General features: G+C 35.3%; 4 protein-coding genes across 6 annotated transcripts; 3 read left to right on the forward strand and 1 right to left on the reverse strand.

Annotated features, from left to right (window-relative positions):
- Positions 1 to 7,321: 7,321 nt before the first annotated feature.
- Positions 7,322 to 10,632, reverse strand: LOC129873116 (B2 protein-like). Of its 2 annotated transcripts, none has more exons than XM_055948132.1 (6): positions 10,415 to 10,439; positions 9,166 to 9,734; positions 8,683 to 8,783; positions 8,077 to 8,160; positions 7,879 to 7,989; positions 7,322 to 7,791 (listed from the first exon to the last, which is right to left on the reverse strand). In XM_055948132.1, the coding sequence occupies exons 2-6, from the start codon at positions 9,722 to 9,724 to the stop codon at positions 7,750 to 7,752; spliced, it is 897 nt and encodes a 298-aa protein (XP_055804107.1). In that variant the 5' UTR covers positions 9,725 to 9,734; positions 10,415 to 10,439; the 3' UTR covers positions 7,322 to 7,749. The 2 variants fall into 2 exon arrangements, with proteins under 2 accessions (XP_055804107.1, XP_055804105.1); XM_055948130.1 differs by lacking the exon at positions 10,415 to 10,439 and adding an exon at positions 10,525 to 10,632 and having other exon boundaries at positions 7,369 to 7,791.
- A 3,105-nt stretch (positions 10,633 to 13,737) lies between these two features.
- LOC129872203 (mitochondrial import receptor subunit TOM20-like) lies at positions 13,738 to 17,421 on the forward strand. 2 transcript variants are annotated; one of them, XR_008762487.1, is made up of 7 exons: positions 13,738 to 13,925; positions 14,067 to 14,145; positions 15,035 to 15,204; positions 15,289 to 15,336; positions 16,457 to 16,546; positions 16,785 to 16,869; positions 17,102 to 17,191. XR_008762487.1 is itself a non-coding variant. In XM_055947095.1 (6 exons), exons 1-6 carry the CDS (start codon positions 13,830 to 13,832, stop codon positions 17,234 to 17,236), a joined length of 618 nt encoding a protein of 205 aa, XP_055803070.1. In that variant the 5' UTR covers positions 13,739 to 13,829; the 3' UTR covers positions 17,237 to 17,421. The 2 variants fall into 2 exon arrangements, 1 of the variants encoding a protein (XP_055803070.1); XM_055947095.1 differs by lacking the exon at positions 16,785 to 16,869 and having other exon boundaries at positions 13,739 to 13,925; positions 17,102 to 17,421.
- Positions 17,422 to 18,122: 701 nt separating this feature from the next.
- LOC129872201 (uncharacterized) lies at positions 18,123 to 22,526 on the forward strand. The gene is made up of 9 exons (XM_055947094.1): positions 18,123 to 18,501; positions 18,695 to 18,810; positions 19,585 to 19,638; positions 19,747 to 19,771; positions 19,974 to 20,096; positions 20,521 to 20,687; positions 20,795 to 20,864; positions 21,223 to 21,321; positions 22,229 to 22,526. The coding sequence occupies exons 1-9, from the start codon at positions 18,310 to 18,312 to the stop codon at positions 22,283 to 22,285; spliced, it is 903 nt and encodes a 300-aa protein (XP_055803069.1). The 5' UTR covers positions 18,123 to 18,309; the 3' UTR covers positions 22,286 to 22,526.
- An 875-nt stretch (positions 22,527 to 23,401) lies between these two features.
- LOC129872861 (ribonucleoside-diphosphate reductase small chain) lies at positions 23,402 to 24,758 on the forward strand. The gene has a single exon (XM_055947802.1). The coding sequence runs from the start codon at positions 23,543 to 23,545 to the stop codon at positions 24,530 to 24,532; it is 990 nt and encodes a 329-aa protein (XP_055803777.1). The 5' UTR covers positions 23,402 to 23,542; the 3' UTR covers positions 24,533 to 24,758.
- Positions 24,759 to 24,892: the final 134 nt, after the last annotated feature.

Here is a 24,892-nt window from a genome sequence, read left to right on the forward strand (position 1 = left end):
CTACATTTTGGGACCTGAATGCCATCATATTTGTGAGAAATAAAACAATCGGACAAGTTTCTTTAGGTAGTCAGGTGGCTTGGACAAAGGCGAATGTCAAAGCAAGTCTTACCTGAAACATGAACTTTTGTTTTTCTCAATCTTTATTGAAGCTTGCTGGAAGTACCAAAGGTGACATAACAGCACCAGCAGGAGAATTCATATTAAGGATGTTCAAGGTGGTCTTAATTTTGATCTGAAATGGATCTCTTCTTTCCTTTTTATATCGTTTTTCCAAAAGTGCTGTATGGAGAGTGTTAGAATTATGCTTTTAAACTATAGTAATTTTATTTTACTGCTTAGTTTCTGAATAAATCCAAGATAATAGTTGATTAGCTAGTTTTTTCTATTTATTAGTAATTAGTTTATTAAGATATTTTGCACAGATATTCTAGGCTAGTTTATCATTATCTTTTTACTTTTTTTGTTCTTATAAATGTAGAGTCCAAAAAAACAATATAATATAATTCTCTTTTGCCTCATTGCAATATTTTTCTATCAAAGTCTTTCTCTGTTATTTTCTTAATTTCTTTATTGAAAAACCAACATTTGGTATCTAGAGTTTTTTTCTTGAGGGACCTGTGAGTGAAAAAATGAATTCCGAAAATAACTTTCCACGAATGGCTCCTCTTGTTTTTGATGGTGAGAACTATCAACTATGGGCTATGAGAATGAAGCCTACTTGGAGGCTCTTGATCTTTGGGAAGCCGTGGAAAAGGATTATGAAGTTAATCCGTTGATTAATAATCCAACTGTGGCCCAAATCAAGAGTCACAAGAAAAAGAAAATCATTAAGTTCAAGACAAAAACAACTTTGTTTACTGCTGTTTCAACAACTATTTTCACGAGAATCATGACTCGCATATCACCAAAAGAAAGTTGGGACTATCTGAAGAAAGAATATGCTGGAGATGAAAGAATACGAGGAATGAAGGTATTAAATTTAATGAGAGAATTCAATTGCAGAGAATAAAGAGTCAGAAACAGTCAAGGAATACTTTGACAGATTGTTTGATATTGTTAACAAGACTGCTAGGCACCGAATTTAAGGATTCAAGAAATGTTGAAAAAATTCTTGTAACAGTGCCCAAAAAATATGAAGCATGTATAACTACTTTGAAAAACACACAAGATCTGTCCAAAATTACCTTGACAGAATTGTTAAATTCTTTGCAGGCATAGGAACAAAAGAGGCTTATGAGGCAAGATGACATGGTTGAAAAAGCATTAGCAGCCAGCCACAAAACTCAAAGTAATGGTAAACTCTTGAAAAATTACCCACCTTGTCAGCACTGTGGCAAACATGGACATCCTCCATATAAGTGTTGGAAGAGACCAGATGCATAGTGCAAGAGTTGCAAATAACTTGGTCATGAAACTGTAATTTGCAAAAAAAATAATCAAAAAGATGAAGCAGTTGCCCAAGTCACCACTGAATAAAAAGAAAACCACTTATTTGTGACAACCTACTTTTCAATCAAAAAGTCTGATTTTTGAATGATTTATAGTGATTGTACAAACCATATGACATATCATAAAAATCTTTTTAAAGAGTTTGTGTCTATGAAAAATAAGAAACTCAGAATTGGAAATGTTGATTATATTCCTGCAAAAGGAAAAGAGTCTGTTGCAATCAATTCAAGTTCTGGTACAAAAATAATTGAAGATGTTCTTTATGTGCTTGTTGTTAATAAGAGTTTATTGAGTGTTGGTCAGTTAATGAAAAAAGGATTTAAATTATTATTTGGGGACACATATTGTCGGGTCTTTGATTCCACTAAGCAAGAGATTTTACAAGTTGAAATGAGAGATAAAAGCTTCTCATTTAATCCAACAAAAGATGCACACAAGTCTTGCAAGACAAAATAAATTGACAGATTTGTTCATGAGATCAATTCCAGCCAAATCTAAAATTTGCAGTTCCTCAAACAAAGAAAACTGTTGGAATTATGCTTTTGAACTGCAGTAACTTTATTTTACTACTTAATTTTTTAATAAATCCAAGTTAATAATAGGTTAGCTAGTTTTTTCCTATTTATTAGTAATTAGTTTACTAAGATATTTTGCAGAGATATTCCAGGTTAATTTATTATTATCTTTTTATTTTTTTGTTCTTATAAATGTAGAGCCCAAGAAAATAAAATAATATAATTCTCTTTGACCTCATTGCAATATTTCTCTTTCAAAGTCTTTCTCTGTTATTTTGTTAATTTCTTTATTGAAAAACCAACGGAAAAAGAGGGAACACTACTCTTTTCTTTATTTCAGATGACAATATTCTTTCACCGCTAACAGCTATTTGAGTACAAGCCATTAACAAGCATGTGAAAGGAGATTTTTTTGAAGTCTTAAGTGAACAGTGTGTCCACTGCAGCTTAAATTTATCTTATTGATCGAAAAGAGAACTGTTAGCAGAAACGTGAAAATATAAAAAATAAGGAAGAATAATAATATTTAACATGGTTCGGATCAGAATGATCCTATGTCCACCAGAGAACAACTGTCTTTATATTAACAAAGAAATGGGAGAAATCTTAAATACAACTAAGAGAATTGCTCTATCAATTATCTACTCTTGTAATATATTTTGCAAATGTCTTAGAATATGAGAAGACAAGAGAGAAATGTTTTTGAGGTGTGTTTCAAATGAATTAAGAGCTATCTATTTATAGGAATAAATTCTTGCTCTTGATGTCATCCATGACATCATATTTTGTCAAGATGTTAAAGTTTATCAAACTTTCACCTAATTTTCACCTATCAATTTGTTATATTAAGACTATCTAGAATTTTATCAATTTTAATAAATCTCCACCTTGACAAAATTCTCCATTTTCAACTTTCTTTCAACAACTTTTGATTGTGTTTTCAACTTCAACTCTTTCAATCTCCACCATGGTTTGCGTTATGAGCATGCGTATGAAAAACTCCGATCAAAACTTCTAAGCTTACTGGCCAATCCCGTTGTAAGAAACAAGAAGGATCAAACCTTTGTTGAACACACTAGCTCCACCTAGCAGTTGTTCTCCCAGAGTTCGCATCAGTTGATGCATACTCTCGCCAAGTTCTTGCAGCGTGCAAACTTGGCAAACGGGACTATTTTGGTCAGCATGTCTCCAACATTATCTTCAGAGATAACCTTCTCGACCTTGATAGCTCCCTCTTCAACGACATCTCAAATGAAATGGAATCTGACATCAATATGTTTGGTGCGCTCATAAAATCTTTGATTTTTAATCAAATGAATAACATTTTGACTATCACATCTTAGAGTTGATTCCAGCTGAACCAAACTCAATTCTGCCACCAAACCTTTCAACCAGATAACTTATTTCACTGCCTCTGTTGCTGCCATATATTCTGCCTATATTGTTGACAAAGCGACAATCGATTGTAAAGTCGATTTCCAACTAACGACACTACCAACGAGAGCAAAGATGTATCCAGTTGTGGACTTTTTTCTATCAAGATCCCCTGCATAGTCAGAATCCACATAACCGAGAACTGAAATACCTTCACTTTTTCAAAAGGTTAGGCCAACATCATAAGCTCTTTTGAGACATCTCAATATCCACTTGACAGTTTCCCAATGCCTCTTTCTTGGATTGGCCATGTACCTATTTACCACACTTACAGATTGAGAAATACCAGGACGTGTACACACCATAGCATACATAATGCTACCAACTGTGCTAGCAAAAGGAACTTTTGACATATGCTCCACCTCATTCTCAGACTGAGGCGTTTGTAACTCTGAAAGCTTAAAATGAGAAGCTAACGGTATACTTATAGGCTTGCTCATCTGCATATTGAATCTTTTAAGAACCTTTTTGATGTACCTCTTCTGAGAAAGATGTATAACACCATCTTCTCTTGAAATCTCCATTCCAAAAATTTTCTTTGCAGCTCCCAAATCCTTCATGTCAAATTTCTTACTCAACAGTTTCTTCAAAATATTTATCTCTTTGATATCATCAGCAGCAATAAGCATATCATCAACATAAAACAGTAAATAAATCATAGCATTACTAGGCATTTTCTTGTGATACACACATTTATCAAATGCACTCCTCGAGAATCCATATGTAGTTATGAATGCATCAAACCTTTTGTACCACTGTTTAGAGGATTGCTTCAAACCATACAAAGACTTCTTCAGTTGACATACATGATTTTCTTTTCCCTCAGCTAGGAAACCTTCAGGCTGTTCCATATAGATTGTCTCTTCTAGATCAACGTGTAAGAAAGCAGTTTTGACATCAAGCTGTTGAAACTCTAAATCAAATTGTGCAACCAATGCTAGTAAAACGCGAATTGAGCTATGTTTTACGATTGGAGAGAATATCTCATTATAGTCAATTCCTTCATTCTAACTAAAACTCTTTCCAACCAATCTCGCCTTGAACCTAACATTTTCCACTTCTGGAATACCTTCTTTCTTTCTGTAGATCCATTTGCATCCAACTGTCTTCTTCCTCTTTGGCCTTTCAAGTAAGACTTATGTCTCATTTTTTCTGAAGAAACAACATCTCCTCCATCATGGCTAACCGTCATCGTACATCATCTTTGCAAGAAGTTGTTTAAACATACGAAGGGGGCTCGAAGTCTTTAATCTTTTCTTCTACAACTACAAACACATATGCAATCAGATTTGCTTGCTCTATAAGACGTTTCAGTTTCCGTATCTGCCTTTTGTCCCTTCTCTTTACAATTGTGTATGGTTCATTGACACCATATTCTTCAAGATCTACATCTTTTGACTCATCAACTTGAGTCTCTTGATCCTTTTCCTTGTATGCTCCACCGGTAGCTCCACCTGCCCGTTGTTCTTGTTTCTTGATAACTCCACAAAAATTTTATGAGTATCAAGTATAGAGGATTCATCAAAGGTAACATCTCTACTAACTACAAATTTGAGTAAAGATAAACACCAAAGTTTGTACCCTTTTACTACATCTACATATCCTACAAATATAGTCTTTTTAGCCCTTGGTTCAAGCTTTCCTTCATTAACATGATAATAAGTCAGACACCCAAATATTCACAGGTATGAATAATTAGAGGGTTCGCTTGATCATACCTCATTCGGAGTCTTAAAGTCAATCGTTGATGCTGGTGATCGATTGACAATATGAGAAGTAGTGTGAACTACTTCAGCCCAAAACACTTTGCACATTTTGGCTTGTAAAAGCATACAACGAGCCTTCTCAATAAGAGTTCTGTTCATTCTCTCGGCAATTCCATTCTACTATGGTGTGTGCCTGACCGTCTTATGTCTTACGATCCCATGAACCTTGTATAAATTATTGAACTCTTCACTGTAAAACTCCAAGCCATTATCTGCGTGAAGATGCTTGATTTTTCTCTCCATTTGATTCTCAACCAAAATCTTCCATTTTTTAAATGCTTTAAAAGCATCACTTTTTGCCTTCAAGAAACGCACCCAAATCTTTCGTGAAAAATTATTAATAAATGTGAGAAGATACCTCTTTCCTCTCTTCGATGGAAGTTAAGAGGGACCCTATAAATCTGATGCAATGCTCACAAAATTCAAGTGTGCTGATTTTCTCACTATTCTAAAGGTTGCATTTACTCAACATCTCCAGTCCTCATGCGCTCATATGGCCCAGTCTCATATGCCATAATCTTGTCTTGTCATCATCAGATAACTACTGCACTGTAGATACATTAAAGAGCCAACAATGGTGTTTCCTGCTAGTGTGCAGAGGCCATCCTCCAACTTGGCCCTCAGCATGACTAAAGAACCTTTAACCACCTTCATTATACCTCCATCGCTCATGTATTTGTAGCCTTGATTATCTAGAGTACCTAGGATTATCAAATTCTTCTTCAGATCAGGAACATGACGGACTTTTGTAATAGTCCTCACGATTCCATCGTGGCAGCGAACCCGAATTAAACCAATGCCAATTATTTTACAGGTTGCATTATTGCTCATTACTATAGTTCCTCCATTTTTCTCATAATTGCTAAACCAATCTCTTCGGAATGTCATATGTAGAGTACAACCAAAGTCTAACATCCATTTGTTGTCATAGACTCCACTATTGCATGATATTGTTAATACATATTCATCATCAGAATTATGTACCTACTTAACAATGGATGCACTCGCCTTTTCTTTAGACTTTGACATAGGACAATCTCGTTTAAAGTGTCCCTTCTTGTGACAGCTCCAACACTCCGCATTCTTCTTGTTCACACGAGATTTTGATCTATGCTTTGATTTGCTCCTTCCTTGTTGCCTAGTACGACCTCTTACAAAGAGCCCATTAGCTTCATCATCTTTGTCTCCTTTAAAATGCCTTCGCACATCACAAGAGTTAAGTGTTTGCCGCACTTACTCAAGAGTGATAGGCGTCTTGCTATACATTATTGAATTCTCAATATCACGATATTTTGAAGTCAATGAAAATAGCAAAGCACATGCAAGCGTCTCCTCATCCTTCATAACTCCGACAATCTGTAAGTCCATTACAAGTTTATTGAATGCATCTGGGTGGTCTTGCAACAAAGTACCTAGCTCCATCTTAAATGTGTGAAGATGCCGTTGTAACAACATCCTTGTTGTAACCGACCGGTCTTGGTAAAGCCCTTCCAGCTTAACCAATAACTATTTGGTCGTCTCCTCGGTACTTGTACTCACTTCACAGAACACGTTAGGTGCAAGGAATAGTTGAATTACACTCAATGCATCTCCTTCAATCTTTGCCTTGTCGAAAACCGATGTGTTATCGGGGTACTTTCCGTTGTTAGCACATGGATTGAACCTTCCTTCCGCAGTAACGCCATCAGCTGAATTTTCCAGTTATTTAAGTTGTTGTGCCCACTAAATCTATCAATTTCAAACTTCATGGAGCTCATTTTTACTTGTTCTTCCTCTTCTACTATAAAGTATTTGGAAATACAGAAAACCAAAGTAATTCTTTTCTGATGTGGAAGTTCAGACTGTGCTGCAACCATAAAGCATACTCAAACAAAACCTTGGCTCTAATATCAATTGTTAGCGGAAACGTGAAAATATAAAAAAATATAAAAATAGGGATGTTTAGCATAATTATTTTGTTAAATGTATATCTAGATTGTTATCTCATGATGATGACAAACGTGGCTGGGACAGTTAATGGTCCAAAAACTGCAGCTGAAGAACCATTATCAGTCCCAGCCAAGGTTGAGGACACTGTTCCATAATGAGCCAAGAGAGCCACATAGTTTCTGCAAACACTTGTTGCTGGATACACTTTCATCATCAACCCAAATATTTTTATGACAAAGTCACCAAATTCCTTGGTGGACGCGCACTGGCACTCACTAAATGAAAATAAATGTTAAGTATTCGTACGGTACAAATCGGATGAAGCAGAGTTCCTCTGCAGATACAGAAACACATTCGATCTTGAAGATCCCATTACATAATCGTCTTACTTGTCGCTAGTCTACTATAAGATTACATAGCTAAACTGTGAAGTCACTCTGCAAATATCTTCAGAGATAAGCATTGCACTTATTTCGCTTACACAAGCCAACCCTAAACTTACGACCCCTTACCAGATTTGCACACCAAAGCTTACGCTAGGGAAAATCTACGGACAGCACACTGCTGACATGCACCACAAACCTATAACATTCACATAGGCTACAGTTCCTTTATGCTTACTAGTACAGGACGCCAGCACGAGCACATAACACCTAGACACCAGCTTTTTCACAGAGATCTAGCAAGTCCAAAGTCTGCAAAACCGATAAGGTTTTAGGGGTTAAAATATGTGGTCTGTCCATAACAGGTGCATGGAACTTATATGTGAATTATCATCTTACCTCAGGCACGGAGAGCTCCAGGCGGAACTTGGGGCCATCATAATGATGTAAAACTGGTCTAAAAGCATCTTCCTCCAAAGGATTGCTGACTTTCCGGACACGGATCCTCACCTAAGCATTAAACACGTGAAACTAAGAAAATCTATACAGATCCTTCAAAAGCCTCAATAGAAAATGAGCTGTAATTCACAACCTTACCTGAGCAGGGAACCTCGACTCTCCTTTGCATTTTTTATCCTCCCAGGCGGTTGGATCAATGTTGGAACCTCCAAAACTCGATGCCTGCCCAGATAGTTCAAAGAAAAAGTCAGGGACCATGCTGGAGACTTGATTGGATGGAATCCTTTTTTTCTTTAATATCTATGCTCATTGCATAAAACACAGTCGGAGAAGTAACGAGACTGAAGCTATATTTTTTTTAAAAATAAAAAAGCTTGCGGTGCTCATGTTTAACAACATATAGTAATCAGAACTCATTTTTGGCTAGAAATAAGAGGCCAGCAAGTTAATGCTCAGGCCAAAAAGCCGCAATATCATTCGGTTCCCGATAAAGCATACAACACATATCAAGGCACCAGACTTAACACAAGGTAAGAAAATTTTCTAACCACAGAATTAAGAAAATCTGATAGAAGAAGCAGCTATTCTTTGTACAAATACAAATCTTACGCTTCATACTGCAAGCAATCATATACAACGATGTGAATCTGTACGGAATGCCGCATCCAACATGATGTTTGTTGTTAATTAACTCTTTAGTTATAGAAATATAAAACAGTTGAGCCAAAAGTTTCTGCAACTAACCTCAAAGATACCATGCAACTGGTGAGTAGTATAATTATAAAGGAACAAGGGTAACCCTGGTGTTATCGCCCTCACAGAATCTCTGTATCTAGGAGGAAGGCCTGCAAATGAATGATTGGAGTTAAGAAGAGGAGATAACAATAGGGAAGAATTACTTCCTAGTCATCATCTATTTATCAATGATCTTAACTTTCATAGGTATTTGGCTATGTTGTCATTGGAGTTGAGGATAGGTGATAGCAATATTGAAGAACAGTACTTAGAGCTAGTAACAAAGTCAGAATTCATTTTCTTCAATTGTTGGCTAGCTGCTCTTTTAGATTCTATAATAAAATAGCGTAAAACCACTGGTTGTTAACTAAGAGGTTAATCATGCAATTTATCCAACTAGTAACAAAACATAAAATCCCTGGCTATCGAATACCAAACGCAATAGTACACTTGGGTAGGCAACGTTTAACATGATAGGGAAAAGGCAATTACCGAAGAGCAGACGCTTTAAGTCTTCCTGCATTGTGTCATTGTTACAAACAAATATATATCCACCAAGAACCTCATTCTTCGGCAGTGTCTCAGCAGCAGGCAGAGTCTTAAACCTTTTGTCAACAGAGTTATTTCCATTGGAGCTCTCAACGTTGTTATTGTTATTCTTGCCTGGTTCCTTGGTGTAGTTGCTAGCATTGAACTTGCTCAAAGATGAATTTCCCAAGCTGTTAAAATTGGGCTTAAGATAAACTGGATTTGCATTGTAAATGCTATCCATAATGCGATTCTTGCTCATATTTTCAGTCATCTTGTTATCCAAATTTAACATATTGAAGTTAAGGCTTTCCCACTTGTTATCTTCCTGAAACATATGATTACCCCTGGGTCTAATTTCAGCCGAGCTCTTTGAAAGGTCAAGGTTATTCCTCCGTTCACCCTTGTACTTCATCTGCTCAGCCAATTTTAGAGCAGCTGTTGACCATTTATGATCCTCCGAGGCTTTTGATTGTCCTCGAAGCTCGTCGCCAAATTGCCAATAGCTCTGCATATTCTCCATGCTGTAGTATCTGAATGCAATTATTTTAAAGAAGCATAAATAAGTTCGTAAGTACTCATCAGTCATGAAAAGTGAATCAGCCATAGCAATTCAATCTATAGGGACATATGATAGAAAAAAGAGACGAAACAAAGAACTCTCTAACTCAACAAGTAGCATTCTTTAAACTTATATAGATTCTTTATTTCTCTTTACCCCTCAGTAGGAGCTCCCAGCTTTTTGCTCTCATGGTAACTGGAACCCACAAACTTAGGGTTGGAGGTTGAGGGTGCTTAACGTTTCAACAAGCCCTCTTGTCAATATAGATAAGTTACTATCAAAAATCAACATCAAGGTAATTGCAACATGAACGATATGATTCGTTGGCATAAAAAAAACTTGAAAAACGCATAAGTATACCGTGTTAATAATCTGTGCACTCAAAAGTCAATACTGTAGGCCTTAGTTATATAAATAGGAATTAGCAGCATTTCGAATCTAATAAAGTTGAACTTGAAAAACTCGTCTTTCATTCAACAAAATTTCAGATAAAGTTGCTAAATTCACAACGGAAGAGAGATCAAAGAAACAAAATGGATATAAACATGCAAAATAACTTCGAAGACATTTACAATATCAATCAATCTTGATCCGATGAATCCGAGATTAAGCGAAAATGCAGCAATATATAAGACCGAAATTAAAGCTTACTACGAAAAGTAACAAGCAGATCACAGAAACCCTATATTTTGGGATTTATCAAATCTAAAGATATAGAACTGTAGAAAGAGTGAGAGTAAATAAATCAATAAAAAAAACACCTTTATCACTTCGGCTGGAAAGACCCGGAAGATGCGACGGAGAAGAAGGGAGTACAGATTTTTGGATATTTATACATCTATTTTCACCTGCGATGCCCTCGCTTTTTAAGTTAATCACATAAATGCCATGATATTTTTTTTCAAAAATAATTATACTATGGAGCTCATCAAATCCATCAATAAATCGAAGAAGAAAATGTTATTGATTATTTTTGTTGGGTTATTAGGTTAATCAATTTTTAATAATTTTATAAAAAGAATTATTGGGTTATTAATTCGATATTCATTTTTTAATATTGTGTTATTGAGTAAATCAATAACTTAATAAGACATATTTAATTTAATACTTATCTTACATAAATATTAAATATTAATATCAATAATTTAGTAGTTACTACCTTTGTCATTTAACCTTCAATTTACTTTATTATCTTAGTTTTTTTATTTGTATTGCATTTGTATAGTTATTTTCATGTTAACTACTACTGAATCTATTTTATGAACATTCCGTAAAGTTATATTATTGTTTTGTCACGTCAAGTTGTTGGATGAGTCATATAATTATTTTAATATTTTTTTATTAGTTAAATCGAATTGTACGTTAAGGACCAAAATCGATTAAAATATTTTATTAATTTGATTATTGGTTTAGCACAATTAAAAATCAAAAATCAATAACAAATAAAATTGAACCGAACCAATCGATGCAAACCCTTTATCTCTCACTCACTCCGTCACATATTAGATGTATAATTTCAACTTTATACTGTCATTAAAAAATTATTAATACATTGAAATATTTTATCATTTTGTCTTTTGTTTATATCAATGCAATATACATAGAATATAAAAATAATTAATATTGAAAATTATTTATATTCAAAAGGCTATATTAATTATAAAGATAAAATAAAAAAAAATAATTTTATTTTAATTTAATAAATAATTATGTAATATAAATAAATATTTTTAGTATGATGTCCATTTAATATTGAAAGAAATGAGTAGTTACCGGGATATCCGTTTCAAATTGGTGACGACTGATGACCAGTTGGCTCGGTGTATTTAGTCACGCGTCACATGCGGTGGATTTTAGTGCTGTCGGTTGAGTAATGGGCCACTCGAATTGGACTAAAAAAAAGGAATTTGCTATCTTTATTTTGAATCTTGTAATTTTTTATTATTTTATTTTGTAGGCATTTGGCCATATTTAGTAGTAAAAGAAAAAAACATATTTTTTAAAGTGAAAAATAATATTTAAAAATTAAAATTATTTTTTCTATAAAATAAATTTCGAGTTTTTTTTTTAAATTTTTGTGAGTAATTTGGAGTAACAAAATATTAACAGTTTTTTGTTGTTTTTGAAATTTTTGAATATTCATGAAAACATATTTTTTTTCGTAATTTTATGGACAAACATATTTTTTTGAGAGTGATTTTTCACACACAAACGCATCCTAGTGTCTCTTCTAGTAATACTTGGTATACATAATTAGAATGCGCTTAAATTTAAGTTTGCTCCATATTTTAAATTTTAAATTTGATATCATTAATTAAAAATGAAGTAATATTCTTCATCATAATTTTTATGGAGATCTTTTAATTTATCTTATACTTTATATGGGTATCAAGATCTTAGTCTCCAAGATTTGATTTTAAATTTGTAACGAGAATGAGTTAATCTTATTTTTTATCATGACTTTCTTGTTCTCATTTTAATCTAGTCTCCAAGATTTGATTTTAAATTTGTAACGAGAATGAGTTAATCTTATTTTTTATCATGACTTTCTTGTTCTCATTTTAATCTAGTTTATTGAAATGATAATGCAATAGATAGATAAATAATGATTCCAACAACTTTAATTTGGAGCTCTTTTCTTTAATGAGTTTCGTAATATTTAGATCATGTTCGTTGTTTATGATGTTTGAAACCTAATTCTATAAATTCGTGTTATTTATGATCATACATACAAAGTTTGTAGGTGTGATATGTTTCACGAGTTAATAATTATGACGTTTTGAATTATATCGTTTACAATCACGTTAATATTTTGGGTTTTATTATGGCATTAGGTATAAATATCAAATGTGAATTAGTATCTAAAAACCTTTTGAATAATCCCACCCTGCCTCCTTTTTATTCTATCATCTGAATCAGTTACAATGTCATTTTGATTGGCATGAAATAACAAATAGGTTGGTGATGACATCTTTGGCACATTTTTTTTACCGCCTAAATTTGTATTTAGAATATTAATTGAATTTGTGTTTGAAATTCTCAATAGCACGTCCATTATAATGATCAAATATTCTCTTTTCTTGATTTAATTACTCACTAACAATAATAATTGAAATACTGAGATCATTATGTAATAAGCAAAAGAAGTAGAGTTGAGCTTGTTGAGTTATCTCTAATAGAGTTATCACGTGGCATTATTTTTAAAAATAAATACCTTAAGTGGTTGCTACTATGCTTGTGATGAAAATCAAATGCCTTGCGAGTGAACATGAAAACCTACATGTATAGCCTAAACCTTAGTTACGTCTTACTTGAATTCATTCCCTCATAATGATTGTGATTAGCGCATTGAAGTTGTTATGTGTGTGGATGTGTAATTGTTGAAGTAAATTTTGAAATTTTCTAAATCGGTTAAGGGTGAGACTTATGCTGACCGATCATGAGTGACCTATCATCATATTATTCGGAGTGAAACAATCTTTACTATTGTATCACATCCAACATGAATCACCTATTAACTCGTGTCCAATATAAATCAAATATTAACCTTAATATGATCTCCTACCTTGATCTACATTATTCTGATTGAGTGGAATGCTAAACTTTAACCAACGCGTATTATTTTCTAATATGCTCGCCTGTTAGATTCTTGTTTGAACTCATACACCATGATTTTTGGAGATGGACTATCTTATACTTTTGAATCCCACTCGACCCATAGAAAAGACCTTCAAGGTTAAAAATTGGAATTTGCTGAATTTGAAATTTTGCTCATAATGCAAGTGAGGTGGAAAGTTCAAGAAGGATGCTACCTCCTAGGTCATTCTTGTAAATTATTATGGCTATTTGTGAATTTTGTCCAGCCTATCTAATTAGGAATAGGCCCACCTTGACACGGTGTGGAATAGGCCCAGTCCGGAGGGGTATCGCTAACTTCATCGGCAAGTCCGCTAGTGTTTTACTACTTAAATAAAAGGAACAATACAAGATAAGTGGACCAGACAGACGAGATTGACGAACCCTAACACAGAAAGTTATCGGACTAAGAGTTTCAGTAGCGTTAATCATGGATATGCAAAGCGATTTCGATCGACTTCTCTTCTTCGAGCACGCTCGCAAGACTGCCGAAACCGCCTATGCTACTGATCCTCTTGATGCTGATGCACGTGCTTTTTCTTCATTTCCCCCTGTTACTTGCAGTTAAACATATGCATTCTTATGCTTTAACTTATTATTTAATTGAGTTTATAGATGTCTTGGCTAATTAATTGTGACTTTTTTTGTTTCCGACCAATTCATGCAGAATTTGACAAGATGGGGAGGTGCATTGTTGGAATTATCACAATTCCAGTCTGTCAACGAATCAAAGAAGATGATTTCTGGTATTGTTTTCAAAACTAATACAACTATTGTAAATTTGTAATCCCTGCTAAAAGGTTTTCCTAGAATCGGCTATTGGACTATGTCTGCCCATGCTCTCAGAGTTATTGGGTTGTGAGTTTAATTAATTCATACCAAAGAATCAGTCCAAAACAGTAAGGCAATGAATGTGAGGTGGCCTAACGAGTTTTAAACACCATCTTTCTTTTTGATTGTCCGCAACCATTATCTTTCCACTAGTGTAGCTATTGGGCAACTCTACCATCCAAGGTGTAGTTAGATAGGAAGAGAACACATAACCTTTTTTGCCTTTGCCAACATGGTCTCCCATGTTCTTCATTGCATTTGCATCAACTGATAGGTGACTCCATAGGTGTAACCTTTTGAACACCTTGAATGCCCTTGTAAATCGGATATGAGCTATATATTTCAACACTCTCATATGGATTCTCGTATGAACTTCCATATGGATTTACGAGTGTGAGAAATGACTTGGCACTGAGCCCATATGAAAGAATTTAAAGTTTTGAACGTTTGACGCAAAACCTAAGAAAATGAGTTGGAGGGATGAGACATTTTAAACACCTTGGCTGCCCTTATATAGCAGTGGGACATTTATGTAATTCACCAAAGAAATTTTTCATATCCTAGTAGGGATGTTGCCTTTCGTGGTTAAGGAATCAAACAATTTTGTTATTTTGCTTTAAGACCATATATTATTTTTGAAATGGCATGTATTATAGATGTTGAAGTTCAGCACTAATTTGCAGAAGGAAATGTTTGGAGGGTGGGTTGAAATCTTGGGCCTTTTTCTTGTAATAAGTTGATGGAACTGAAGATAGTGATAGTATTATTTTTTCTTGTCTTCTAATTGGGCAATATACTGTCTAGATGCTATCTCAAAGTTAGAGGAGGCTTTGGAGGTGAATCCACAGAAGCATGATGCCATGTGGTGTTTGGGAAATGCATATACATCCCATGGATTTCTAAATCCTGATGAAGACGAAGCTAAGGTTTACTTTGACAAAGCAGCCCTGTGCTTCCACCAGGCTGTTGATGCGGTATATTTTTCTCTATGCAGATTTTGATATTTTTAGTGCTCTTTTTGAGGCTTATTTTCATAGCTTTATTCCTGTAAACTGTAGGATCCAGAAAATGAGCTTTACCAGAAATCATATGAAGTTTCTTCTAAGGTAAAGTTATTGCTGTTTTTTTAGCTTGCGTTTAGCATGTCTAATTGTGCTGAATTCTTGTCACACATTTAAGTATTCCCTGGAAGAAGTGCCTGACTAGTAGTTTCCACGTGTACTTCAAGGAGCTTTCCTCTTTTATTGATTATTTGGCACAGAGTGCCTTCAATTTTTCTATTCCTTTCCTTTCAGAATACTCAATTTCATTTATCAAAGGAAGTTCTCTGTGTATGTGATTCACCGCATGATTGCTCAAAATATAGTTGTATGAGCCAGCCTTTTCTCTTCCAATCAGTTAACAGCTCATAATTCATTTTGTTTGGAGTAAAATGCTGTATTCTTGTTGTTGATGAAGCAAATCCTAATTTTAGATGTTAGGTAGGCTCACATAATATGTTTGTAGAAGTAGAAAAAAACATCAAACTAATTGATGCACGTGGAAGGGAAATCTATGAAGTCAGTCTTTCAATGTAATGTTATTCAAAAAGTCCATGGTCTAGTTTGAGATTAGCCCATTTCATCCCATCCACCAACACATTGCTTGACCAATTCATTGAATTTTGGTACGTTTGGCAGTTACATCATAACTGATTAGTGACTAGGCACACTAAATTGCCTGCCCTAAGTATGATTTAGCAACTATGCAATGACTTCATATATTTACGAACTCCTTGTGCATGTTTAGTTTTTCAAATTGTCCATTGAGAATTATGATCTTTACAATTATACCTTTCCAGAAACAGAAGAAAGAATGAATTATGATCTGTACCTTTTTTAAACAATAAGTTTGGGTATCAGAATGTTTGGTCTTTTCCTCTGTATTAAGCAAACATACTGTTAGATTCTTCGGATAGTTCATAGGTTTATATTTCTTAGGTAGCGAAGGATTGAAAGAAGTTTGACCTTAGATTTCATTGCATCTTATTTTGTGGAATGGATGGAGTGCTGGATTTTGTTTATTGATATAGCTTATATGCTTGTAAATGTCCTTTTAGGTGATTCATACTGCTCATGATATTACTCTTGTTTATCATTTTATGAGAACCAATTGTCCTTGTTAATTATTTTATTGTGTATGAATGTCCTTTCTGTTTGTTATTTATGTTCTTGTACATTATTTTAGGCTTCAGAGCTGCATGCCCAGATTCACAAACAAGGTCCCATTCAACCAGCTATGGGACCAGGACCTTCTACAGCAGCAACAAGTACAAAGGTATTATACATTTTCAGTTTCCCTCCACCCCAAGCAAACAATTCTTGCCTATCAAGTATATTTCTATTGATTCAAGCTACTTCATTTTTGTTCTTTATAACTCTTTTTCATTTTCTACGTGGTGCGGGTTGTTTTTCAAAGTGCATATTGAGTGCACAATTCCTTCTATGGCCTACAAAATTAAAAAGTTTTATGCACCCAAGAGTGAGGCTTAATGGTCAACTTCCATTTGTCCTAGTCTTGGTGGACAGAGTTACGTGGTACTTGATGTTGATGGGAAGTGACAGGTATTCCATGGAATTAGTTGACGTGCATGCAAGCTGGTGAGGATACCACAATTATTTTAAATAAAATTAGGAACTTCATGTGGAAATTTGCCTTCATCGTAGTTTGGTGGTTTTCTTTCTGTTTTTTATTGTTCTTATCATTTCTCTTTCATTCTTGTTTCTGTTCCTTTGAAGTACTGAAATTCCAAAAAGAAGTTTCATCAAACTGAGTTTCACAGAGTCAGAGAATTTGCTTAACCTTTCATTATTTGTCTGCTCGTGCATTCAGGGTTCGAAGAAGAAGAAGAGCAGTGATCTGAAGTATGACATTTTTGGATGGGTAATACTTGCTGTTGGACTTGTTGCGTGGGTTGGTTTTGCTAAATCTAATATGCCGCCACCTGCGCATCCTCCTCCAAGATAAGGACCACAATACAGACTTACAGTCCAAAATACATGATGTAGTTTTGTCCTGCATAAACATGGCTTTTGGCGATTCAGGCTAGCCATATAGCTAGGATTTACTGGTGTAACAGATTTTAAATTAGACCGTCTGTTGTCCTTTGATTCATATTAGTTATAAAACGATTTCATGAAGCTGTTTCAGAATATTGTGCCTCCCTCTTTTAACCGGTCATTAATTGGTGGTTGTGACACACCAATGCTCTGTTTGGCTTATCAAATTCAGAGATAATGTTGTAGTTTACTCGTGGATGTTTGCTAGGTAAGATTAGGTGGGATATGATAATTTGTGCTATCTTCCGTTTATTAGATTCAGTTTTAGGCCGGATTGAATTGGTAACTACTGTCCATGTTTGATATTGTAAACTTGAAATTTGCCTGAGTTCGGCCTAAGTTAGTCAGTCCGAAAATGCGATTCCATTTTGCTTTCTTATATCTTTCTAAAAAACATGATATCGGCCCCTTTCTAGCTAGTTGAGGCTCCCACGGGAATACGAAATATAACTCGTGGAGTATTATAATGTGAAAATATATAAATCCATGTGTGTAAATGACTTGTTTCCTTCATCCGTTTGGTCATTTTGAGTGGATATTTTTTCTCACCTAAAGAATATTCTTTTTCTCCGGTAGTGAATTAAATCATGTAGCAATATGTGTGGTTGATTTTTCTAATAGTTTATTCATGTGAACGGGATTGTGATGTTTTGCACCCTCTAGTGCCAAAATTTCTTCTCCAAAATCCAAAAGAAATACTCTCACATTTGATTGTTTCACATATGTCAAGCTTAAATAAAATTAATAAAACCATTTCTGAAATCTAAAATGGGTACGTGTTTTAAATTTTTAATAGCGTTCGTAATAAATGTCGAAATGTTTCTCGAAAGAGTCGGTGTGGAAATGGAATTAGAGACAATATTTATTTCCTTTTAGTGGAAACGACGTCGTTGTTGGAAGTGAAAGATTTCCCAATTTCTCATTTCTCATTTCTCCAGTCTTCCGTCTCATTCTCAAAGGATCATTTTAGGTGTGGAAGAGATGTCACTGGAAGCTAAAGCACTTGGACACTGTGGAGTTGCCGGAGCAGTGCCTCTCTCATTCCGCCGCTCTCTCTCTTCATTCCCTACTTGCCTGTCGTTCCACAGTCCCGTTACCCGACGATTCCAATCCTTGGCGGTTGTTAAGAGAAGTCCTAAACGCCTCAAGTACTTGGCTCCTCGCTTAACTAAGGTTTGAATCTCTTATCCTAATCAATTTATTTTCTTATAGTTACCAAGTTTTCCGACTACTTGATCGAGTTGCATGAAATTTTTATTGCAAACTGCAACTCTGTTTAATTATTCTGCAATTTCATAAATTTGATCACTTTTGATGGATGACTTACTGTTTTATTTCTTATGTACTAATTCTCGGAACATGGTAGGAAGATGGATTGCTCTATGTTCAAGTTGATCAATTTGCCTCCGATTCCTGGAAGTTGGATCCAGTTGTTGAACTTCTTAAACGAGGAGCTGTTGGAGTGATTCCCACAGACACTGTGTATGTTATATTTCTCTTCCTTTCTTTTTTATCAATTATACTTATTAGTTTGTGTTTATACCTGAACGGCTTCTCTTGATGGAATAATTATACTTGTTACGGGCTTATTGACTTTTTTGGTTCTACTTGTGGTCGGGTTATGTAAAAATGAAAATGCTAATATAACTGTTGACATATCTCCAAGTTTATTTTCTGTTATACTATTCAATCATCTCGGTATACTAGATACTAGGACTTACATAACAAATATCTGGTGTTAGGACTTCCTCCCTTTTTTTTTATTGTTCATACTTTCATTAGTCAAACTAAGTCATCATATTTTACCTGTTCATTCTTTTCCTCAACAATAGAGCCTGACTTTTAGGGTTTTAAATATTATAGACTTTCTTAGCATCAAGCCTAGTTCACTTAATGGATTGAGGCTTCACTGATAGGTTTGAAACGCCGTCATCCAATAATGCAATGTTGTTTTGTGATTAGATAGAGTGAGGTTGACTTTAGTCTGCTAGGGAATATAATGTGATCATCATTTTTTTCTACAAAACGGATAGTATAAAATGGACATACTGCAGGAAGCCATTCCCAAATAGTGACATTTGGATGATAATCATCACATTCCAATCACTGCAATATAGCATCTTAATTCCTTGCAATATGAAGTTGTGTTATATAAAAATGAATCGGAGGAGTATCAATTTGGTTAAGAAGTGTACTTTAAGCTTCAATCAGAGTCTTTTATACACTTATTTCTGAAATTTGACAGCTTTCAAACAGGTACGCAATAGTTTGTGACCTGAGCAGTCATTCAGCCATTGAACATCTTCGTAGGTAAATGATATTAAACCTCTCTGTTAGCGCAAATTCATGCTTTTGCATTTCTTTCTTGGGTCTCTTGATGACAATGTCCATTTCTTTTTCTTTTGTTCTTTTGGCCAGAATAAAAGAGATAGAACATTCAAAGGCAAGTTGGATTTATGTTGCTGAACTGCAAAAAATTATTTATGTTGCTGAAATGAACCGTTGCATCAGATAAAGCAATCCAGTGGGATGCTGGATCTGGTTCAGTTTATTTTTTCGTTTCCCTCCCTGCCTCTGTACTTCCATATTTGTCACTTGCACTGTCCTTTATGCTGTCTTTTTAATGATCTTCTATGATTTTGCAGCCCCTTAGTATCATATGTCGATCTTTCCGTGACATAGATACATATACAACTGGATTTCCCCGTGGTAATGCCCAAGGTCTTACAGATATTTTTCGAGCAGTCAAGCACTGTCTGCCCGGTCCTGTAAGTTTGTGTAACATGTTTTATAGACGATTATTGTGCTGTAAATTGTTAATAAATTTCCCAATTCATGTGCTGTAAATTGTTAATAAATCTGGTATACGTATGTCGGAAGTGTCGGAAGTGTAGTGATATCCTAGAGTCGAATTTCATCATCAGGTTTTACTATGTGGTATGAGAATTTCTTTCACTACTTAAATTCCTTGTTGGTCGTCGACTTACTTCATGCTTATTTTTTCCTTTATCTTTTCCGTGCGGGGTAGGTGGGTGGGGTGGGTGTGGGTGTGGGTGCGGGGGTGCGTGAGGTGACCTTAAAATCATTTTGACTCATTAATCTTTGACATTTTGGGTACCCAGGTCTGAGTAGTCCTGTAGATCTCTTGATACTGATAATGTATTACTAAATTACTAATCACCTGTGTGGCAGTACACTTTCATCTTAACTGCGAGCAAACAGCTACCAAAACAATGCACGAGATACGGGACTGCAACTTCCAAATATGCTTCAAGGAAAAATGTTGGTGTTCGTATACCTGATGATCCTGTCTGTCAAGCAATCTTAGAAAAGCTGGATGGACCTCTGATATCCACAAGGTAATCTGACATCCTAGCATAGCGAAAATGAGTAAACTGATTTTTGCACAGTTGCACTTCTGTTTTGGGCTTACATACCTAATGATAGTTATCCTGATTTGGTTCAGCGTCAAGTCACCAAAGGCGAATGAGTGGATACTGGATCCCGTCATTATAGCTGATGTATATGGTCCAGAGGTACTATTCCACTAAAGATTTGGCTGCTTTAGGCTTCTTTTTGTACTTGCAACTTGCAAGCAACCCCATCCCCTTCTTTTTTGCATTTAGAAATCAACAAATTTTTGTATTTCCCTTGTGTGTCTCTTACATATAGATCTGTTATTGTTGCAACTCGTAAGTTGGATATGCTTAATTCTGTAAATTTTTCAGCTCCATTTCTTGTACATGGTTTTCTTTCGTCTTAGATCTGTGTGTGTATATTTAGTGTCCTACATGTTTTGGTTGGTCAGTGCCCTGTCCTATTGTGGTCAATCTTAGGTTGGAGTGTTATATCGTGGATTGAGTTTATCTGTCTTTTCTGCTTTGGTTATGTTAGGGACTTGATTTTGTTGTTGATGCGGGTGTTCGAGTGGCTGATCCGTCTACTGTAGTTGATATGACTGAAAGTGCTCCTCGAATTATACGGCAGGGAAAGGTAAACTCAGTGGTGTGTTTTCGGGACCTGATGTTTAGTACTCTGTTTATCTACATGATTGCATATGTTTTAAATTAGTGAAAGCTGGCTATCAATTTGCTATGTATTCCAATTAGGCAAGTATGGTGACTCATAGCTGATTCAGAGTGCATACGCATAATATCCAATGAATTATGTGTCAAATTAGAGTCTAATACACATAGCCTGGAAGCTCTTTATAATTAAAAAACCTTGCCGCCTTATAGCTGCACAAGCACCTTCATCTGTGACAACTGCACTCAGGTTGGTTTTCTGTATTGTATAAGAGTCTGGCAACACATCAAAACTGTAATTTAGACAAAGCTGCCAATGAGATGACAATAGAAGAATGCTGCTCGCTTTGTGCTGTACTGGTACTTGTGGTCAAGAAACAATTAATCTGGATTGTAGAAGAGCGTCTCAATACCAGAGATACATCATGTTTGAAGGAGAAAACTGCTTAAGTGCGTGCCAGCAAGCATTAGTACCGAGTTGCTGTGTCAGAAGGATGCAAGGTTCATGAAACGGTTAAAAAGCCGCTAGGAAACATATCATGTAGACGCAATTGCGACAAGCTTAAGTGGAGATGCCTGATACCAGTTTACGCATTGTTGGAGAAATAACATGAGGTGAAATGTATAGCATAATGCTCTTTAAAAAGTGATTTGCTTCAAAATAATGATTGGAAAATAGTTCATGACTGACTGTTTTTTGTCCTCTGTCCATTTTTGTATTCATAATAAAACTTATGGTTGATTTGCTTACTGGTAAGGCGAATAAGTTTATAACCATGGATCAACTTTTCTCTCCTCTCCTGTCAATTCTCTGAATTAGAATGTTTGCATTTATGTTATGATCCTCTTTGTTTTGCTTGTTTACATTTGTTCAGGGTCCTAAGCAGCCTTGGATGATAGCGGAAGATGATGATTCTGCTGTAGATGAATAGAATCCATTGTTACCGCTCTTTAAGTAAGAAGTACTGCTTAAAATGTACACTTCCTCAAGCCAGAGCTCTTGTACAGCACACAGATAAGATGGTGAATCCCTTGTCGATCTTGAACAGAGTCCATTAGTCTTCATTAGTGTAGATTGCTGTAAATACTCAATGTGGTAAATTGAGAATCACATATAATGTGTTGCTTGTCTTAATTCTAAAGCATGTAATGATCACTCTCTATCATTCTCTACCCTCTGGTTATTTCTATTGAGTTTCTCCTGCAAGCTCCTTTGTGAAAACTATGGAAGCCTTGTCCTGCCAGAGTGCTATGCCTCTACTTTCTTTCTCGTCGTGTAGTGAAGGGACTATTTTACATCTAAGTTCTATGGTCTTATGTCGAGAGGTGGGCAGGGGTTCTATTTGGTTCTAAATAACTAATGTTTGATGTTTTTTATCAATCAAGTTGGTTGTGATTAAGGAATTTATTTAATATTTTCTAAAGTATTTCTTATGGTAACAGTAATATTTTATCTTCTTTTTCCTATTTTGGTCACTACTCCTACTATATGTTTCAAGCGGAGAATGAAGCTTGAATGAGAACATTTTCAGTAATTATTGGCTTTGGCTTATATGTTGTATAACTAATAGTAGAATGTTTTTATATCCGTCTGAATAACGGAGCACTTTGCTGATAAATGATGGCCAAAATTTACAAATCAACTATATCGAGTACATGAGCATACATATTATGGTAAAATATTAAACGGTATAAAATTGAGATACAGACTTAAATTGAAAGATGAAATAACTTTCTTTTTTTGAAGATTTTTCTTTTCAATCAAACACCATAGAGAGCATTATTTCAGTTTTTGGCAAGAACTTAAAAGTTTCTCTAGTAATGCTGAACGTATGGTCAAGTGAATTGTACCAAAAATTACCGCATTTTTTTTTGTAACAAAAGGCAAACGTACGATGCACGCTTTAGACAAAAAGGTAAGAGTAAATATTGAAATATTTAATAATGGCGGCAAAATTTGAAAGTCGAAATTTTGTGGTCCATTAATTTAGTCCCCAGCCAGTTGGATTATATTCATTCTCCCGCAAGCTTCTGCTAAAAAATTCAAAAACCGCGCTCACTGTTTTTAATTCAAACTAAACACCTCTGCCTCTGCCGTCTTTATATATCTTTACATTCCCCACCACTTTTTTTCAAGCAGCCATCTCTACTAAACCCTAGAATTCCATATCCAATTTTCTGAAACAAAAATGCCTCTAATCCCAGAAGAGCCCTTGCTTGCCGCTAACCCAGATCGATTCTGTATGTTCCCAATTCAATACCCACAGATTTGGGAAATGTATAAGAAAGCCATGGCATCTTTCTGGACTGCAGAAGAAGTCGATTTATCTTCTGATACCCGTCATTGGGAAAACCTAACATCCGGTGAAAGGCATTTCATCACTCATGTGCTCGCCTTCTTTGCCGCTTCAGATGGTATCGTTTTAGAGAACCTTGCTGGAAGGTTCATGAAAGATGTCCAAGTCGCTGAGGCGCGTGCTTTCTATGGATTCCAAATCGCCATTGAGAACATCCACTCCGAGATGTACAGTTTGCTGTTGGAGTCGTACATCAAGGACTCTGACGAAAAGAGTAGATTGTTCCGTGCAATTGAGACCATCCCTTGTGTTGAAAAGAAGGCGAAGTGGGCCCTTCGTTGGATCGACGGTTCCGAAACCTTCGCGGAGCGTTTGGTGGCTTTTGCCTGTGTTGAAGGGATTTTCTTCAGTGGAAGCTTCTGTTCAATATTTTGGTTGAAAAAACGGGGGTTAATGCCTGGATTAACCTTCTCAAATGAGTTAATTTCAAGAGATGAAGGTTTGCACTGTGATTTTGCGTGTTTGCTTTACAGTTTGCTTAGGACGAAGCTAACTGAGGAACGAGTCAAGGGAATCGTTGCAGATGCTGTGGAGATAGAAAGGGAATTCGTTTGTGATGCTCTGCCCTGTGCTCTAGTGGGTATGAATGGAGATTTGATGAGTAAATACATAGAATTTGTGGCTGATAGATTGTTGGATGCTTTGGGTTATGACAAGATGTACAATGCTCAGAATCCATTTGATTGGATGGAGCTGATTAGCTTACAAGGGAAGACTAATTTCTTTGAGAAGAGAGTTGGGGAGTATCAGAAGGCTTCAGTTATGTCCAGTTTGAATGGTAATGGTGATACTCATGAATTCAAGCTGGATGAGGACTTCTAAATGTAGTATTATAGTTTCTTTTTTTATTTTTTTAATTATCTTGGTATAATTAGATTTATGTTGTTCTTTTAAGGTCCAGTTATATACGTTTGTGTCTTATTAACAGCAGTATTAAGTGTTGTAATAATTGGTCTTATGTTGTTTGTTCATTTGTCCCAGTATGAAAATTGCTTTTACAGCATATGAAATGGCTTACCCAATTATTACAGTTCCCCTTTTTGGTTCATTTCTTCTGACTTGAAATGATGCAGCTAACCTGTGAGTAGATAAAGGGGAAATGGTCAGATTTATTGGATTGAGAAATTCTGCTACTTTAACTCTGTATCTCTGAAAAAACATATTGTACTAGGTTTCAGACTC

This window comes from Solanum dulcamara, chromosome 11, assembly GCF_947179165.1.
Source record: "Solanum dulcamara chromosome 11, daSolDulc1.2, whole genome shotgun sequence".
Taxonomy (NCBI): domain Eukaryota; kingdom Viridiplantae; phylum Streptophyta; class Magnoliopsida; order Solanales; family Solanaceae; genus Solanum; species Solanum dulcamara.

Bases quoted from the DNA above. Each gene is read 5' to 3' on its own strand.
- LOC129872203 (XM_055947095.1), top strand. From the start codon at position 13,830: ATGGATATGCAAAGCGATTTCGATCGACTTCTCTTCTTCGAGCACGCT. The intron at 13,926-14,066 runs GCACGTGCTTTT...CAATTCATGCAG, and splicing joins CTGATCCTCTTGATGCTGAT to AATTTGACAAGATGGGGAGG. The intron at 15,337-16,456 runs GTAAAGTTATTG...ACATTATTTTAG, and splicing joins CATATGAAGTTTCTTCTAAG to GCTTCAGAGCTGCATGCCCA.
- LOC129873116 (XM_055948132.1), bottom strand. From the start codon at position 9,724: ATGGAGAATATGCAGAGCTATTGGCAATTTGGCGACGAGCTTCGAGGA. The intron at 8,161-8,682 runs GTTAGTTGCAGA...CTATCTGGGCAG, and splicing joins AGTTGCATGGTATCTTTGAG to GCATCGAGTTTTGGAGGTTC. The intron at 7,792-7,878 runs GTAAGATGATAA...TCGGTTTTGCAG, and splicing joins TGGAGCTCTCCGTGCCTGAG to ACTTTGGACTTGCTAGATCT.
- LOC129872861 (XM_055947802.1), top strand. From the start codon at position 23,543: ATGCCTCTAATCCCAGAAGAGCCCTTGCTTGCCGCTAACCCAGATCGA.
- LOC129872201 (XM_055947094.1), top strand. From the start codon at position 18,310: ATGTCACTGGAAGCTAAAGCACTTGGACACTGTGGAGTTGCCGGAGCA. The intron at 18,811-19,584 runs GTATGTTATATT...GCTTTCAAACAG, and splicing joins GTGATTCCCACAGACACTGT to GTACGCAATAGTTTGTGACC. The intron at 19,639-19,746 runs GTAAATGATATT...TCTTTTGGCCAG, and splicing joins GCCATTGAACATCTTCGTAG to AATAAAAGAGATAGAACATT.